Here is an 18,490-nt window from a genome sequence, read left to right on the forward strand (position 1 = left end):
CACAGAGCCAAAAATCCTGGCAACAACCACTGCTACATATACTCTGTCTTGCAAGATGCCAACACCAAGGCTGGGAAAACATCCTCCAAAAAGTAACTGATGACAGCACACTGCATCCAGTCAATCCAAACAACCATGGGCAGTACATTATAGGCTGCTACTATGTTCTTCTAACTACAGTAGCAACATTTCGATGTGGGCAAAATGTATTTGCCATTACTTACAAAGACAGAAGATAACCATAAGCCTTTACAAGTGGGGTATACGACTCAGTCTCTACTGCTTATTTTGACATTGGGCATGATGCTGCGTCCCCACTAAAAAGCAGGAGTACTCCCAAGATGCTGGGAGGCAGATTCACAGATGATGGGAATCCCTGCAGCTCCATAGGGCCACAAAGTCAGCACTCATAACCCAACCAGCTTCTCAGGCCAGGTCCAGGTAATGACTAGCACTTTTTGTTTTCACAAGAAATTGGACGTCTGAGCTGTTCTTCAGCATGAAATGCCAGCACCTTTCTTTATACTTTTTTTTTGTCCACCATTACATTGCAGCATCCTAGCAAGCTTTTCAGAAACCTGAGGCAAAATCCTGTGTGAGAGAAACTACAGGAAAAGCCCTGTAACTGTGAAGCCTAATTACAAAGTAATGGGGAGCTTAAGAGCAGACCTGCTAAGCAGTTAGAGACTAGACTAACGAGTGGGCCATCTGTCCTTAGGGAGAGGGCTAACAAAAGGCCGGCACAGGACACACTTGACAGTGTATGGAGGAAGATATGCAAATGAGGAAATGTCCAAATACAACATTTAAGATACACTGTACGAAATGAGCTGCTAATTGGAGCTTGTATGCATGCTTAGCATACGGACAACATAATTATAGTTGTAGAGGAAAGGGAAGTTCACAGTGGAGGATGGCAATAGAACTGGTGCGGACTGCAATGCACCGAGTGATGAGCAGCAATGTGCAAGAGGACGCACGCGATGGAAAGCGCTGGAACAGAGACACAGTTCAGACTCTTCGCAGTTGGACTGCAGGGTAGAAGGATGCTGTCTGAGCACCAGTATAAGCTTAAATTTCCTGTACTACATTGCTAGATACCTACTACACTATACTACTATATACTAAGATGTCCTGAAGAGTGAAACTTTCACAATAAATCCTGGGTTTACTTATGCTACAGGGCAAATGTAAGTGATAGCAGTCCCTGAAAGTAGAACTAGAAACAAGCTCTGGAGCAATCAGCTCTGGTCTACACATGCGTTGCTCCCCTCTGGAGTGCTCTTAATGGAGTCAATAACAATAGCTGGGGCAGTAGAAGACAGTGAAAGCAGCAGCTAATTGAGCAAAATATTATTTCCTCTCCTTAAATCACTGGATAAAAATGCAAACCAGAATTTGAAATTACAGGTGGCATTACAGAAATTCCAAGAGGTTCAATGTTCCACCTTTGACACATCTCTCACTTAAGTAAAATACATTGCAATTCCAATATAAAAGATGCAAACATAGCCACAAACCAGCCACAAGTTGTGATTGAAATCTTAGAGAAAGCCTGTAAGCTTTGCATTGGAAAAGTAGTTATGTCAGCTTTGAGACTGGTTCTCCCTTTTTTCTTTTTCCCCCTTTTTTCCATAGCTACTTTGAGATTGATGGAATGACAGAGCTATTCATCATAAATATGTTATTTTTCCATTTGCCCACTGCAAATCAAGAAAATGCTTAAGCATCAGCTCATCCCATCAATTTCAGTGAGCTTTCAGCATATTTTTAAGGGGAATCCTGAATAGAAATACTTTTTTTTTTTTAATTATTATTTTAAGACTTGCTGTAAGACTCATTCAAGTCAAAAGAAAGACCTTGCTCCTATGGAAGGTTTGAATCAGATGCTCCCTTACTGGGAAGAACACAGATATTTTTTACTGGCTGAACTATTTTGGAAGCAAATCCCTCACATGATTCAAACACTCCTAAACATGCAACACACTTCATCTTCGGTAAGCTTACCAAACTCTCATCTTCTTCAATAACAAAGAGGGAAAGGAAGAAGATAGGGCTTTGAAGAGTCAAGAGGACTGAATTTTGTAGATCTCTGAATAACCATGATATTTTTCCATATAATTAATAGGAGAAGAAGGGGAAGAAGGACTGAAAACAGCTACCTATATTTTAACAATTGTGTGGATTCCCCACAAAACATCAACTCATTTTGACATCCAATTTTAAACGTGCAATTTTTAAATACGTTATTTTTCTGCCAAGGCATTTCAGCACTCTTGTAAGTTTTATTAGTTTGGTTTAGGCATTTTCAGAGTCTTTCACTTGCATTTTAAAATCTGAGAATAAGAGACCAATAGGAATGTGTGCTTGGGAATCAGGCTACTGGTCATTCATCTTGCTTATCAGGGACCTTAATCAAGATTTCACCACTTAGCCAGATGGAGAGAGCTGCGAAAAGCAACTATAATGTAGAAAGGTAATTAATGTTATAAAATGACTTTGGGTCCTTGGATGAATGACATTGCAGACTAGCGTCTTGCCCTTAAATGTGAAGTCACCCTTGGGTAAATCTACAGAATCTATTGGCTTCATAAAATTTCTCTAGAGATATTAAAACCAGTATCAGTGGTATGGGTAGCACAGCAACAGAACAACTCCTCCTAAAATATCTGTGCAAGTCTGCACAATACTACTTTGTGCTTTGTCCTTTACAGAAACAATATTTCAACAATTTCAGATTAGGCAAGACTGATGCTAAGTTGTGCTGGAGTCAGTGAGAGTACATAATGTAGGGAGATAGAGTTTAAAAGACATCAAGATCAGAGTCTTAATAAGAGTGTATAAGGCATCGGTATGTGATCATAACTGGAAAAGCATGAGAAATACTGTTTTTTTTTTTTTCACAGAAGACCGCTGTATTGTGGAAAATATGCCTTACATTCATGTAAAGCTATACTCATCAAAGGGGCATGTTATACATAGCTCCATGGAAATACTTCATTTTCTGTTCCTGCAAAAGTTTATTTAATTCATTATCGTTCCCTCGTACTCTAGCACATAAAACCACATGCAGTTGGGGTCTCAATCAAACACCTCTTCCTTCATTAGGGATATTAGGGATATCAGTGCTATAAAAAATGGATCCTAAGCAACTAATTCTGAACTGCAATGCAGCTAGTATTTCTGTAATTATTATTCCTAGTGAGTGGTTATGGGGAGCATCATTGCCCCCAATTACACAACCTGAAGAGCTCCTGTCCATCGGCAGGTGTGTTTGTGAAGGTGCATATTGCCTGCAACTGCTTTCCCCTGTAGCTGAATTGGTGGGAGAAGTTGGAGACAGCTGTGCTGAGGGCAGCTGGGGAACATGTTTAGTCAGCACTACCCTTTAACACTCTCCCTTTTCATTACAGGTATTAAAATTGTTCCCAATGGGCATAACAGACAAGGAAGGCCAAATATGAGGAAGAATGCTATCCAGTTCCCCATTAAATTCAAAAGAAAAATTAATAACTTCAGTGATAATAGGAGTTGGACAGGAACCCACATGAACAGCATACCACAAATCGTTTTATTTTTGCCAAAGCTTGTTCAGACTGCAGCAATTTCCAGTGAGAGCAGGAATCTACATCCCCCAAAACAGCTCTATTCCAGCAAATACTACATGCATTAATTCAAGTATTATTTGGTTTTCCCCTGACTAGAAAATATAAGGCAGCAGAGGATAAAAAGAGCACATGGCTTGCGTGCAAGGACCAGTCCAGCTGCTGCTGGACCACTGCTTGTTGCTTAGCAATGCTTCACCTCTCTGCCAGGAAAAAAAAAAAAAGTTTGATGAGGGAATATAAACCTGAAGGTTTTTTATTTTTTTAGTTTTATTTTTTATTAAAATAGTGACTGACAGTGCTCCAACCACTTCCTTCAACCATGCCCTACATCACCTACTGAATGCTGGAAGCTCTCTGGGACAAAGGCTGTAGTATTCAATGCCTAGCTATGAGCCCACTGGAGAGCCTTAAATAAAAAAATTATAAAAACAGAGCAGTGGTGTTTGCATATTTATCAGGAGGAAAGCTGGAATAGAAATCTGGGGATTGAATTTTTGGGCATGGTTCTGAGCAAACAACTCCAGCTGCCCTTGCTTGAGCAGAGAGTTGGACAAGATGATCTCCTGAGATCTTTCCAAACCCAACCACTCCTTGATTCTGCAATTCCAGGAACAAAATAAAGAATAGGAGGAATAAAGAAGGAAATAAAAAAGATACACCCAGAGAGCAAGGAAGCAAAGCAAAGACACAGCAACACATTCATGCCTCACTCACCAGTTATCCATTTAGCCTCTGGGTCATGAATTTTGAATTCATCACTGAAGAGATCTTCCACTGTTATCTTCTTCTTTTGAGACAAGCTGTTATCTTCAACTGTAAAACATTCAAAACCAAACTGCCATTACTTCAACTTTTAAATGTATCTGAAAGTACAGCAACAGTGAATAGTGCCATGTCATATGTCACTCAGAAATGGTCTACATTAAGCTTTCTGTCACACATAAGCCCCTTCCCACTGTCAACATTATAAAAGTACCATCTAGTCGTTCACAAATAGAAACCTCCTGATTGTTTATGCCTGAACTCAACAACTACACAAAGACCAAGATACAGTCCAAAACACACAGTTTCAGACATAACCTGGTCAAAAAAGATTTTAAGTCATAAAAACACACTTATACATGTCACAGTGCTATATAATGATGACTAATCTGAAGAATATTAAAGCTGCTTAACACTAAGACCATTCTGAAATCATTAGTTAAATTTTTAAAAAGCAATTAAAAGTGACCAAGTTTTTATAGCTTTTTTATTTCCTTAAAAACTGTCACACACAAGCACAGTTGCAAAAGTATTTAGCCTTATAAGGGTAAGCCTCACAGAAATTATTTCAAGAATTCACAAAAAATTTTCCATGGGAATCAAGACACTTGGCTGCAGAAATGTTTTTGAAAAATCTATGAGACATAACCCTAAATCCTTAGATGTTGCATAACTAGTCCATACAAATTTTCATTTTTAGTGAAAGAATATAGAGTTTCATTTGCAAACATGGAAACCTGGACAGCTTTTACACTGAAGAACTAGACTGCCAGTTTAAGATGTTGTAAGATCAACCTGCAGTAAACAGTGTCCTTCATTTAGTTCATTCTTCCTAACTCTACAGTGTAGCACGCCACTTTCCCCACAAATACTTGCTGTATGTCTTCCTCTGCTGTCCTTCATACAGCCCTCGCCACATTTCTTGTGATTCAGTCAGAGATTGTCAACAGATTTCTGATGCAAAGCACAACCTGATGAAAATCCAGAACTGATTTCTTTCTGCATATGTATTATTGTTACAAGGAAATCTGTCTCATCTAGGATGTCACCAAGACTAAACACCCAAAGCCAACTGAATAAAACCAAGGCACAAATTTAACCACTTAAAATTTGCTGCAGCTAGCATCTTCTCTATGAAAAATTATACCTTTGCATTTCTATCACTACCTCTCCACTATGTAACAATTCTCATAAGCACAACACAGAGGCTCCTGGGCCTATAACTGAAGTGTGCATGCGGAATCGATGGATTCTTGGGCCTTACAGATGAAGAGTATATATATATATTACATCACAGAACTGTATAGTGGGTGCTCAGTTAATATGAAAATGGATGTTCATTTTCTCAAAGCTGAAACTTAGGAAAAAACTAAATCAAACAATTTTGATTAATATATTCCTTTTTTTTCCCCCAACAGTTTTTGGGTTTTTTTTTGGTTATGACAACCAGTCACCTTCCACGAATAATTTGTTTTCAACATTCCATTTTTTGCTGAATAACTATTTTCATAGAAACCTTTCAGTCAGTTTTAAACACATTTGCTCTTTAAAGGAACATGAGGCCACATTCTGAGTATTTCCACAGCAGGATTTTGTGCTTCAGCATCTCTCCTGACTACAGAATCCTCATGCCTGAGGTCTATTGATATCATGCAGCCTTAGCTATCTTTTAACATTGTTTAGTACTAAACTTTTTATATTGAACACACTCATGATCAGGAACAGTGGAATCAGACTCTCTGAAGCCATTTATTAGAGGAAATATGTCTTCTTTACTACACTAAATGGAAGCCTCTGGGCTACCTGAGACCACTGACAATTACATATGAGCAGTGTTTTGTTCCACTAAAAGATGTTTTAGTACAAACTATTATTATTAACAAATTAAAATATATTCTTCAATTTTCATTTTTTTTTCCAAGTCTAACTGAGGTTTCAATCTCACTGCTCAATGTGGCTTCCAAATACCAAGACACATTAATACAAGCCCTCAGCCAAAACCCTCTGTGTAACAGCATTGTGCTGAGTTCTTCTGCATAATTTTATTTATTAAAATGGAAAATATAGGTCAGAGGAACTCCAGGAAACTGTTTCAGTTAGTTCTCACCATGGTGCAAGGCCCCAGCACCCAGCACTGGATACCTGAGGAGATGAGGCAGTGCAGAGCAGGAGGTCAGAGTCCACATTCAGCCCTGGGCTTACTGTTGTTTCAGAAGCCACTTCCCAAATGTCACCCCAAGAAACATGGACACCCTCTTCCCCACCACGAGGGCTTCCAACAAACATGTTGGCATCCAGCAAACCTCTGTGCTGGAGATTTGGGAAGGGGCGGGGTGGGATGTCCTTCTCATTCCCTCTTTCTGTGCAGGATGGAGACAGCTAGTCTGGGAGCTGCCCCACCTTTATATCTCTGCAGCACTGCAAACTCCTCACAAGGGACAGTAGGAAGAGGGAGAGGTAGCACCTGAAGCATGCACAACCAGGAGCCTCCCTAAGGCAATGCTGTTGAGAATCCCTTACTGTGTCCTGCAGTGAGCTGTAATAGCTGAAATAGGTCCCATAATGAACCACGGACAACATTAATCTCAGCCATAGTGCTGGGGAGAAAACAAATAACTAAATAATCAATCAATCAATCAATCAATTATTTTTTAGTAAAAAAATCAGATTTACTGACTTGTCACTTAACACATAGGTAAATCAGAGAACTCCTTAAGAATGCCTACTCCATTCCTTTGGCCCCAGAAGAGACATTTATGGTGGAAGAAATGCAATTACAGGATCTCAAGTAGCCCACCCTGTCCTGAGCAGCAGTTTCTGAGCATGTTGTAAAGCATCTAAGTGAGCTGGTGGACACAAATTGTGTCCACACCCAGCTCCAGAGACCTTGATGCCTCCTTGGGTTTATGGAAGGAGGGGATCAAGCATGTGCCACCACCTGTTTTGCACTCATGTCCCCTGCCCCCAGCAGACCCAGATGGCAGCTGCCAACTGGGGACTGACAGCACAGCGGCATGGCACAGTGCAGGTGCCACAAGGACTTGTGGTTTGAGTGCCAAATCAGAAACCCACCATCCAAACAACAAAGTGACATGCTGAGAAAACCAAGTGAAAACCATGTCTGTTTTATTTTTCATTTAATATTAAAGGCATGATGGGAACCCTGTGTTGGTCAGACCTTTTTGGCTCATCTTTCCGCACTTGAAGCCAGCACACCCAAAAGAACATGGGCTGAAAACCTTCCTCTCCAGAACACAAACAGAACAAAGATCCTCCAGAAACCCAGAAAACTCAAACAGAAAAGGCCTATGAGCTGACCTCCCTGCCTGTTTTACCTCTGCAGCACCAATCCTTTCTTTCAAGCTCTGTCTCGCTTCCAGCAATGCTCAGAGGCTGTTTGATGGCTCAGAAAGCTTCAGTCACCTTTGGGTGCCCACTTTCTTTCTGTCATCCTTGGGGCTCAGCTACAGGTCAGTGTCAGATGCTTTTTTCACACGCCCCCTGGGCTATTGTGCATTGCAAGCACATGGGTAAGTGTACATCCGTGAATGTCCACCTCTCAGTCTCCAGCACACCAGGAACTCCCTTCCCACCTCAGCACACCTGCTCAAACCCTGGGCAGACCTAATTCTTTTTTTCCCTCAAAGGACCTCTCTGTACCCAAAAGGCATTGGCCACAAGGCAAACAGGGAGCCTTTCTCCCTTCTGTAAAATCCCACTTTTTTAAAATGGCATATAATACATAATAAATTTTATATATTATATATAATTTATAGATAAGAACTGTGAACAAATTGATTATACTCCTTCACAGCTGGTCACAGGATATTTCCTTGCTCTTCACAACTAGCAAAAGTCATACAAAGCTTTCTAGGCAATGTATTTGGCTGTCTGACAGCATGCTGTGGACTAATGCTATGCAGTGACTACCTCGGTACCATCTCTGAAAAAAGTTTCCTATGAATTCTGTAAAAATTTTAATATGGACTTGGGTGTACTTTCTTTTTTCAGCTAATGGTCAGATTTGAAAGGGGCAAACTTGATGTGTATCTGAAGAAAGATTTAAATATCAGGAACAGATGTGCAGGAAGTCCTTGTTTGCCTCAATTTCCAAACAGAGGGGACTAGAAAGCATCCTCTTCCTCAGCAAAATGTCTAATGGAATTTGGGGAAGGTTTTCTCAATCAAAATTTCTGTAGGATTTGGTCTTCAGCTTTGATATATGTGTGTGTGCGCAAGCACACGTGCATATCTATAAACTTTTGCATATCTTTCTATAAATACACAAACAACACTGCTAGGATGGGAAGTCATACAGGTGCCATATGCTGTGACAAGTGAGCAACCACCAATTAGGAAAGGCTCAGTCCCACACTTTCATCATTTGTATAAATAGGTTCACATTTTTCAAAGGTGGGTGGAATGGCAAGACTCACACACACATGAAATCAGAGTCCCTCAGCGTAGGCAATTGTGTGCATACGGTGTACTATAGTGTAATTAAATGCAAAGTTTCAGCAGTTACTGCTTCTTTTGAGAACAGTGCTCTAGAATACCAAAGAATATACAAATCACAGAAATGATGACATTTTATTAGGATTTTATAAAATAAGACCTAAACATTAGCTAGCAATAAAGCACTGCTACTGTAATTATAATGTCTGCTGAATGCAAAGAGCACTCTTCCCAGTTTATGAGCTAATCTTAAAGCCGGGTGAGTGACCTGCCTTTGAGAAATGCATACCAGTAGGGATTTCAGCCTTTCTGCAGCTGAATCCAGAGTTAAAACTTTCTTTAAAGGTTTGGGCTGATTTGCAAAAGAATCTTGAAGATATATATAAATCCCTTTTTTCCTCAAATATTAAATACTTTATCTGTTCTGATAAGCAAGCCATCCCCATTCCCCACTCTAACACTCTCGATTTTGCAGGAGACTACCTAGGAGACTATCCCAACTTTCACTGTATTGGGAAATACGACCATCATGATGCAAATTATGGGTCCAGTTAATCACTCTTCTTTGTCTGAATACAGATTACAAGACTGCATGCTGCACTCTATCTCATATATGTCCTAAATTACTCTCTGTAGGCACTGCCTGATGTTCAGCACTGGGTTTAGAGCATCTCTGCACTGCCTGCCTTGGTATTGCACTGCAAAACAGGCCTTCAAACTAACAGAAAAGTTTGAACTAACTAACAAAACTACTTAGAGAAGAATGGTTTTCTATCCAGGCAGATGGCCAAGATAGATAGGAAAAAGTAAGGAATTCCAAGGTAAAATGCAAAATGTTATTTGTACTAGTATGACAGTGTCAGGCTGGACTCCAACATTATAATCAGAAGGAAGACTTAAAAATATTTTTATTTTATTTAAAAGTATTTTCAAACATCATGCAGTGTCCATGCCAGACTGCATCACCCCACTTGAGACATTTCCAGTGAAGAAGGTTTTTTTGTAGGGTGTTCTTCTGATGTCACTCTCACACTTGGCAGTAGCTCCCCATGAATATCCACAAAACTGCTTTGCTTCCTTGCTTTGCTGTCCTCCTGTCCCTTATTCGCTCCTGTTCAAACATCCATCCATCAATTATTTTTCAATATTGCTACCAAAGGATAAACATTTCCTCTTCCAGTGAACTGTTTATACCAAGGAAATGCAGACTCTGCTGCTTCTTTTAGATGGGCTCCTCCATCTTCCCCACATCTATCTTGTTAGGATGTGCTATCCTCAGTCAGGATTAGCAATGTAATACTTCTTACATTTGTCAAACCGGCCTCAATGTCTCACTTAGCCCTGGCTGGTGGGAAATGCCTGTGAAATGAGTCTCCTGTTACCCTCTGCCATAGTGTGTCCTTGTGACAAGCTCCAAGCCACAGCAGCAACCTAAGCTACCTATTTTACCCTTGGCAGAGTCTCACCATGAAGCAGTCTGGATCCATGATAAAAACAAAAGCAGTACTGAGTTTAGAGGTTTTGTATTTGCATGCAGGGGACAGTTTTGAAACACCAGAAGAGGAAAAAACAACCCAAACCCAGTTTATCAACAGATCGGGTAATTAAAACTATCAAAAAATGCGAATGGAAATTTTAGCATAGAAAAGGATTTTGCATATTCCTAAATTTTAAGCACAGAGAAATGGTGCTATCTGGAGTTGTTGCTAAGTACATACCAAAACCATATGTGTATACATATGTGTGCATATGTATCCCAAACAGAGAATGTCTTTGTGAATGCATATACAAATGTAAACACACAAATACACTTTTAAATTTTATTTGTAACAGAATGTGGGTTCACATTCCTACTTCATACTACGTAAAATAGAAAGACATCATAATAACGCATATTTACTTGTGTCTTCTTAAATTAGAAACATTAACTATAGGGTCTCAATGCTCAGCACACCTTTTCTGTCTAGGCACTTACCTGGACAACAGCACTGCAGAATCTCTAGTCATAACAGTCATTAGTGGATTTTATGTTTTATTTTCTCTATGGAGAAGTGGGAGCAGCATTCAGAAGTCATAAATGAGGACTACAGTGGAGCCCAGAATTGAAACAAGAGCTGCTAAATCCTCATGAGATATCATTCTCACCATCCTTATAAAGAAATCTTTATTACAGGTGATCTTGTGAAAGAAAAGACTGTCTGTATTTAAGAATGTATAGGTATGCTTATGCTTCTCCCCATGTATCCATCTATACGGAATCATACTCTTTGATGGAAGTGGCACCCATGGTCTTACCTATTCAGTGCAAGCCACTGACAGCTTCTTGAAACCCACAGGTATAGGTTTAGGAATCTAGGCTTCAGTGTGCTTTTCTGAAAAGTATGGGCCTGCACTTCTGTAAAACAGAATGTGACATTTCCATACCTAATGGGTAAGGGATGATATTTTTCACTGCAAATAAGTGGTGCCTGATGTGAGTAAAGTCCACAAACCATGCCCCAAAACATCTCAGAGGTGAACTGCACTATCCAAAGGTGTTAGATCTGAACCCTAGCAAAAGTAATTTAAAAAATAATCCTTAATTAATCTTAACCTAAATTAATTTAATTACTTAATTACTCTGGCATGACCATGTGCTACTTAAATTTACATTGAAAACTTCAGGATAGCATGAAATAAACTTAGCATGGCATGATGATAAATAACCAAAAGGATAACAATGATTGTTTCATTCATTTTCAGATGAATTCAGTGCGGTCCTGTATTTCTTGATTTACCACTGTCTCCAGTCTACCATACAGCAGGACTGTGGGATAAGAATTATGCCAGTGAAGATGGCCCAGACCTGCTGAACTACATGTCAGTTCACACACTGTGAGCTAGAAATTTCTGCCACACAACTTCCATTTCGTTTTTCCACTTCACCATTCTGTGCTCTTTCATTTCTTATGGTTTAATTTCTCCCTTGCCTCCATTCCTCTCCTCAGCTCTGTGCTCTCTGTCCTGCTGTCCCCTAGAATCACTTGCATGTACTCATCCAAGAAGGATCCCCCTTCATCTCCTCTACATCCCTCTGCAGGGGACCGTCTGCTTTCTCCTGTGTTTTGTAGCTCCTCACCCTTTCTGACAATGAATTATCTTTTCTATGTCTTGTTTCTCATTTGTTTGTCTTTTTGTATTCAGATCACAATCTTCTCAGAGCCATGAAGGCGCATTATTTCTACAAAGTAAGCAGGCATGGAAATTTACAGGGCTGTATAAATATGTAATAACAATAATCATAATGATACCACATTAACATTCAAGCCTACAACCTCTGCAGCTACTGTAAGAGAAGTAACTTACAGAGGTTATGTGCAGAGAACTTTGCTGAAACATGGTAAGGGGATTAATTTAAAGATTCCCTTATTGGGAAGTTACTGATTACTTGCTGTGATTAAGTGCTATCTGGTACACAGTTATCTGGAATTGCTTTGTAAAGCTGAAACACTGTGGTCTGATCTAAAAATCAGTCCAGCTGAAGGGGATAGGATTTAGGTGCCAAAGCACAGGCATCTAATGCCATTTTAGCAGGTCTAGGATATGCCACCCAACTGACATGTCCCATGCTGCTCCATGTGGCATGAACTTCAGGAAGTTCTGTGTCTTAACTGACTGCCCTATGGAGATGGCTCTCATATCCAGGCGTATGTAAAATGATACTCCCTAACTATATTTAGGCAACCAAGTTTCACACTTGTACCTTCAGCTCAGCAGCCCTGATCTTTGAACTGAAATGTAAAACTCTAAAACAATCTACCTAAGAATGGCCTTGAACTCAGTGTCACACCAAGATAAATAACAGGAAGGATGATTCCTTTGATGTCGACTTTGCAGTCAGTTTGCAATCTCTTTACCCTTGGAAGTGTCAAATTACAGAAAAAAAAAAAAACCAGAATGAAAGCGAGTTAAAAGTTATAAATACCTGGTGTCAGGAGTATAACAGAGGTGACAATCAGGGAGCAGATAACGAGAATAACAAGTAAGGCAATTGCAATTCCTTTCCAGTTTCTTTGAGGAGGATTACTCCCCACCAGCTCCTAGAAACATCAAAGGAAAGTGAACATTCAGAAAAGACACTTAGCCAAGAAAACAAACAGCAGAATGGAAACAGAAAAATACATCTGCAGAACTACACCATTCACCCTGCGACCATGGTGGGTAAAGGCCATAAACCAAACAGAATTCATGCTGTTATGAGACATTGTGGTATTAACTGAATCCATCCCAACTCATATTATACAATGAATAAATGTGATGCACCCATAGGATGCTCAGTAGTGTAACGCACCGGTCGCTCACACCAGCACTCATCCAAACTCACTTATCAAAAGCCAATTTCCTACCAACTCTCATTAAGTCTGGGAATAAAGAGCTATACAGTAATTTTCCAGAGACTTTTATAATAAGATGCCAGAGAAGAATACAGGAAGGTAAAAAATTCATAGGGGCATGTATGGAGATAAAAATCAACAAGGATATTCTCATGGTGTTTGCCTTCCCAAAAAACATCACCTCCCCTCAGGGCACTTTGCATGCATTTCTATGTTGGTAGGTCTAAGGACATGAAGACAGGATCCACATCTAGCATATACATTAAGTTTAATCACATCCTTAAAAGTTTAGAACAAAAGCTCCATCACTATTAACCGATTAGCTTTGACTTCACTGTGGTTGTATCATATGTTCTATCTACAATGTATAAGACATCACTGCTCTCGAGACAGGTTTTTATGAAGCGCTGTGTTCACATTCACAAGATCCTAAATATTTACTGCACTTCATCCCTTTCGTGCTTTTTGCTGGATTCCCCTTAGCACTGTGCATTAAATGTGATTTGATGCACACACTGAAACATCTCCAGGAACTGTACAAAATATCAGTGCACTCCACTTTCCTGGAAGACTGAATTCACTCAAGAGATCTGGCCTCACAGCCAGAACAACTCTGTATGCTCCTCCTCCTTGTCAGCCTCACCAATTTAGAATTTTTGCCTCATTTCCTTTATTATGAGGGATGGTGGGTCTAAGACAGACCTGTTGGTACTTCTTTAAAAGATTCTTTTACTTTTTAAATTTTTTCAGGAAAACAAAAAACTTTATAATAGGCTAAGTTCTTCTGTAGTTCAGGGAGTTTGTTTCACTCATTGTAACTTTTTCTTAGACACAAAACATGACCTGAGCAGGGAGGTCAGGCAAAACTCACAGTTTTGGTTTCAGAAAAGGCTGGAAAATATTTTTCAACTTTTTCCCTATCAAGAATCCATTTCACAGAAGAAGATAATGTTGAGACTCCCTTCCTGTATGTTTGGAGATATATCCATTACAAAAGGCTATAAACCTGCAATGGAAAGAAGCCAGGTTTGAGGCATTAAACATCTGAGGTAGCATCTGTATTTCATTATTTATTCTAGTTATGGAAAAGACATGATGGTTCTCTTCCTTCAGGCAAAGAGGGGTAGAGGTTAGCACACCCTCCCCACCTTGTCTCCCCCTCATTTGCACTTGGCTTTCTATTTGAAATGAAAAATAATTGGAGGAAGAAATTTATAGTTTATTATTCTTACTGGAGAAAAATCTGAAAAGTAGGTCAGGAGCCTTGAGAAATGTAATTTTGCCAACAAGCAAACAGAAAGAATATAAATACTTGCATTTTTATAGCGTCTTCACCCTAAGCACAAATAAAAATGTTCATTAATTTAGACTTCTAACACCTTTTTTAGGAAACTGTTATGGTCCCCATTTTTCAGATGATGCAAATAGGTTCAAAAGGGAGCCCCTGACTTTCCCAGGGTCACACACAAACTGAGAACTAAAGCCAGGAAAGGAATCCAGGGCTTCTTAGTAAGTGGCAGAAATATTCTTCCTTTCACATCAGAGCACAGTGGGACCTAGAGGGATGACAGGAGAACGGGGGAGAAGCAGCTGAGAAACCACAGTACTTCTACCCAGCAAAGCCCTGACAGAAGGTAAGATGCAGGCAGCAGTACAGGACTGATGGCAACAGTCACATTCCTGAAAATAATCTAACAGCCCTCTCCACCCTGAATGGTCAGAAGCTTTAAAATTGAAAAAAAATAGTTCACAGAGTTGAATTAGATCTATAAACCCAGAAGTAGTTCAAAAGCTTAATAAAACCTTGCATTAAGTGAGGTTTCCCCGTCCATGACTCCCAGTGTGATAGAAACCCACACATGTGCTTAAGCTTTCAGGATATCAATACTTCCACTGAATCCATTATCACATCATAATCCTATTAATTCTTCAGTCAGCCAACCAATATTTGAGCAAAATAATAGGCAAAAAGAGTGGGAATTTCTAGTGTATCAAGAGGAGGAAAACTATTCATAAACAAAACTTCAGTGTTTAATACACTGCAAGGATGCAGAAAGGAACATTTTCACTTTATTTTCAAAATTCTGTCAGGAAATTTCCCCTGATAAAAAGAAAAAAGAGATAAATGACATTTCAAAGAAAGGTAAGCTTTATCCAGCACAGGTTTGGAAAGCAGCTTTTTTGTTCTTCTCAGCCATTTCAAGTCTCTTTTGATGGAATCACTTACAGTACAACTGCTGCACACGCATCATACCATAGCACCACCGCCTTAGAGCTTATCTGTATTTCTGTTAATTTCAAAGAGATGTTACGGTGTCACTGTGACCAGCTTTTACTTCCAGGAGGTTACAGCTTCACCACTGGTCCATGATACCCCATGTCCTTGGAAGCAAACTCCCACCCTTGAACAGGAGGAGTTCCCACAAGTGGACATCAGCTGCCTATTCACACTGCTCAGGAAAGCCTCTGTGCTTGGCACTGAAGCCAGGAAGGTGTTTAAACCCTAGGCAGATTCAAGCACACAAATAAATGTTCTTGAAGTGGTACCTCAAAGTGGTTTTTCCAAGGCACAGCACAAAGCCATAATTTGCCCATTCCTGAAAGATCCCAGCTTGCAGATGTAAAGACAGAGATCTAAACCAACCAGCAAGCAGATACCTTTCCTCAAACATGGCTGTTAATCCTAAAGATACCACTTTGGTTTTAATACTGAAATCTGAGCTTATTACACAAATGGAAATAAACAAAGCATGCCCAATTTCTGCTCTGATGGAATGATTCTACTGGAAACAGCATAAAAGGAAACATTAAAACAAAATCACTAATCATAAGTCACCTGCTCTATGCTTGTCATGAAGAACTAACACAATGCCTGCATGACCTCTGCAAGCAAGCTAAAGCCCTTCAGCCTGCTTTTTCTCCTTTTTTCCTTTGCTGTTTGTTTTCCACCCCCTTTTTTCTCTCACATAAAACCTTAATTGATTTTGGATTAGGAAAGTAAAACAGATGTTACCACAGGTTTTAACATAAGCACACTTCATTGATGCTGCATATTAAAAACTGTAAATGTTACCACTTTCATCTTCATTTATGATTGAAAAATAACGCTACCCACCTGTGAAGTTGACTTTGAAGCTGTAAATCCGGACACCTACAATATTTTAAGACTCTAAAATATAGATCTGTGATGACTTATTTTCCTGTCTGTGAAAGAATCACTGTACTGATGTGTTATGGATGGAAGCTGGATGTGCTCTAATACAAGATGCTGTCAACAAAATTATTTCTGGCATGTTTATTTTAACCTGACAAAAGTCTGCCAGCATGATGGCCATATTAGAGTAATATAATAGCTTCTTAAAACAAAAACTCATCATATACAACTTCTTTTCTTTTTTTTTTTTTTTTTACTAGTCACGTCTATATTGCAAAATGAAAGAAGGACAATATAGACATCACTCGTCAAGTTATTGGTATTATTTAATAAAAGCTATAGATCCTGGGCCAAAATCTCTGAAGTATCAATAGGGGGATAGTCATGGTAGGCCTCTTATTCCTTTTCAACATGGAGTTGCCACTTTTGGGCAATAACAATAAAACCTAGGTGTGTTATAGTGGAATATATACATTCCAGACATGTGTGCTGTATGTGAGGGCCCTTCCTGAAGCAGGTGACATTGGGTGACAGCTGGAGACAGGAGACTGATCTCTCTGTTATGCCAGTGTAAATCAAAAAGAAAATAAAAGAAAAAAAAAAAAAGGAAAAACCAAGAAATGAATGGTATGAAACAAAAACAGGTGCAGGATTCCTTATTGGCTTCAGAGGTGGTAGGATGGGGTTTATAGCAAGGGTTTGTATGGTTTCCATACCTGCAATTCCTGAAAGCTCTGGTTCTCGGGGTTTTTTGAGTTGCTTCTAAACTTTAACTAAATGACCTGAAATACTACACACTCACAAACATAATAAATGAAGAATCTTCTAGCAAGCTTGTCAACACAGTTAATCAGGAATATGTCTTCTACCTTCACCTCAGGCTACCTTGTTCTGAATTAAAACTTTTGCCTGATGACATAACAGTGAGTGCAATGTCTCTGGCAAGTCAGCTCACCAGTTTCAGAACATGGCCCAGAATAAAAACTTTGCTGAGGAATTAAGGTATGGAAACACTGTTGTCCCTGGCAAAAGCTCCGATGATGTTCAGTAGAAAAATAATCTTGCTCCTAATTAGTTCTTATAATACAAAATTGCTGCAGATTATAACTGCTAAACAGTACAACAAATGAGATAAGAGTAGGTAACTCATATGGTTAGATTATTAACCTTGTGTTGCAAAAAAAATAAATATTAACTGCAATAATAATGGCAGTAAAGTAGATGCATTACAGTGGTTACAGCAGGAGGTTTGCTGAGACCTCTGGTTACATTGCTGATCGATACTGCCTTACTGTCTCATTGCACTCCTCCGCCTGTCTGGATCCTCTGCCACTCTCCTGACTTAAATTTAGGATGGAGTTTCTTCGTGGGCAGGAATCATTTTTGGTACCCTGCCTGGCACAGTGGAAACCTCAAACACTAAAGAACTTAGGCAGTATAATAATATGGATAAACAATAGTAAGCATGTAACTGCATCCTTCTCATCTCTGAATTCAAGCTGAGTTACTTTTGTTTGGGTTTTCTAAATTTTCTTTTCTTTCTCCTCGCCACTCACCTCCCTCCCCTCCTGCTGCTGCAGAGCACCCTAAGCTGTGCTCCAGCTGGTGTGATGCTGAATAGCAATCGGTTTGCAGATAGGCTCAGAGAGCCTAAGCCCGAGGCTACAGCAAACTCAGTTGTTCTGATGCTAAAGGTGACATTTTAGATTGAGAAGAATAAAAACTTGGTTTATTTTTACAAATGAGGCATGGCATGCACGTGGGCTTTCCTGCAAAACCCCAACAGAAGGATTCAGAGGGATAAAACCATCCTTCCCATCACAGTGACAAAAGACAGCTAGCTACATTATGTTTGTCTTACATCTTCTGTTGATAATAAATGCTTTTGCTAATAGGGAGCAATGACTTAATAACAGTTAACATCTTTGCTGTCTACTCTCCTGCACCCCGAGTAAAATCTTTTACCCTGCACACAATGCAACACGCTATCCTGCCCTGAATTTCTGGGAGGCTCTTATATCAGTGCCTTAAAGCCACTCCTTTTGGCACTGTAGCACCATCTCCTCTCACAATTTTCTGCAAAGTGCACATACGCAAATGCTTTGAGGTTGGGCATTAATGGAGTGTTTGAGAGCAAG

The 18,490-nt window shown here is 39.6% G+C and overlaps 1 protein-coding gene across 2 annotated transcripts in view; it reads right to left on the bottom strand.

Annotated features, from left to right (window-relative positions):
- The window catches only part of DPP6 (dipeptidyl peptidase like 6), a 327,308-nt gene that overhangs the window by 167,773 nt on the left and 141,045 nt on the right, over positions 1-18,490 (bottom strand). For both annotated transcript variants that reach the window (XM_026841734.1, XM_026841733.1), the window contains exons 2-3: positions 12,790-12,904; positions 4,323-4,421 (exon numbers count right to left, since the gene is read on the bottom strand). In XM_026841734.1, coding sequence (XP_026697535.1) covers positions 4,323-4,421; positions 12,790-12,904 — 214 coding nt within the window. The remainder of the gene's footprint in view (positions 1-4,322; positions 4,422-12,789; positions 12,905-18,490) is intronic.

The sequence above is a fragment of the Athene cunicularia genome (genome assembly GCF_003259725.1).
Source record: "Athene cunicularia isolate RWA chromosome 2 unlocalized genomic scaffold, athCun1 chr2_part1, whole genome shotgun sequence".
NCBI classification, from domain to species: Eukaryota; Metazoa; Chordata; class Aves; order Strigiformes; family Strigidae; genus Athene; species Athene cunicularia.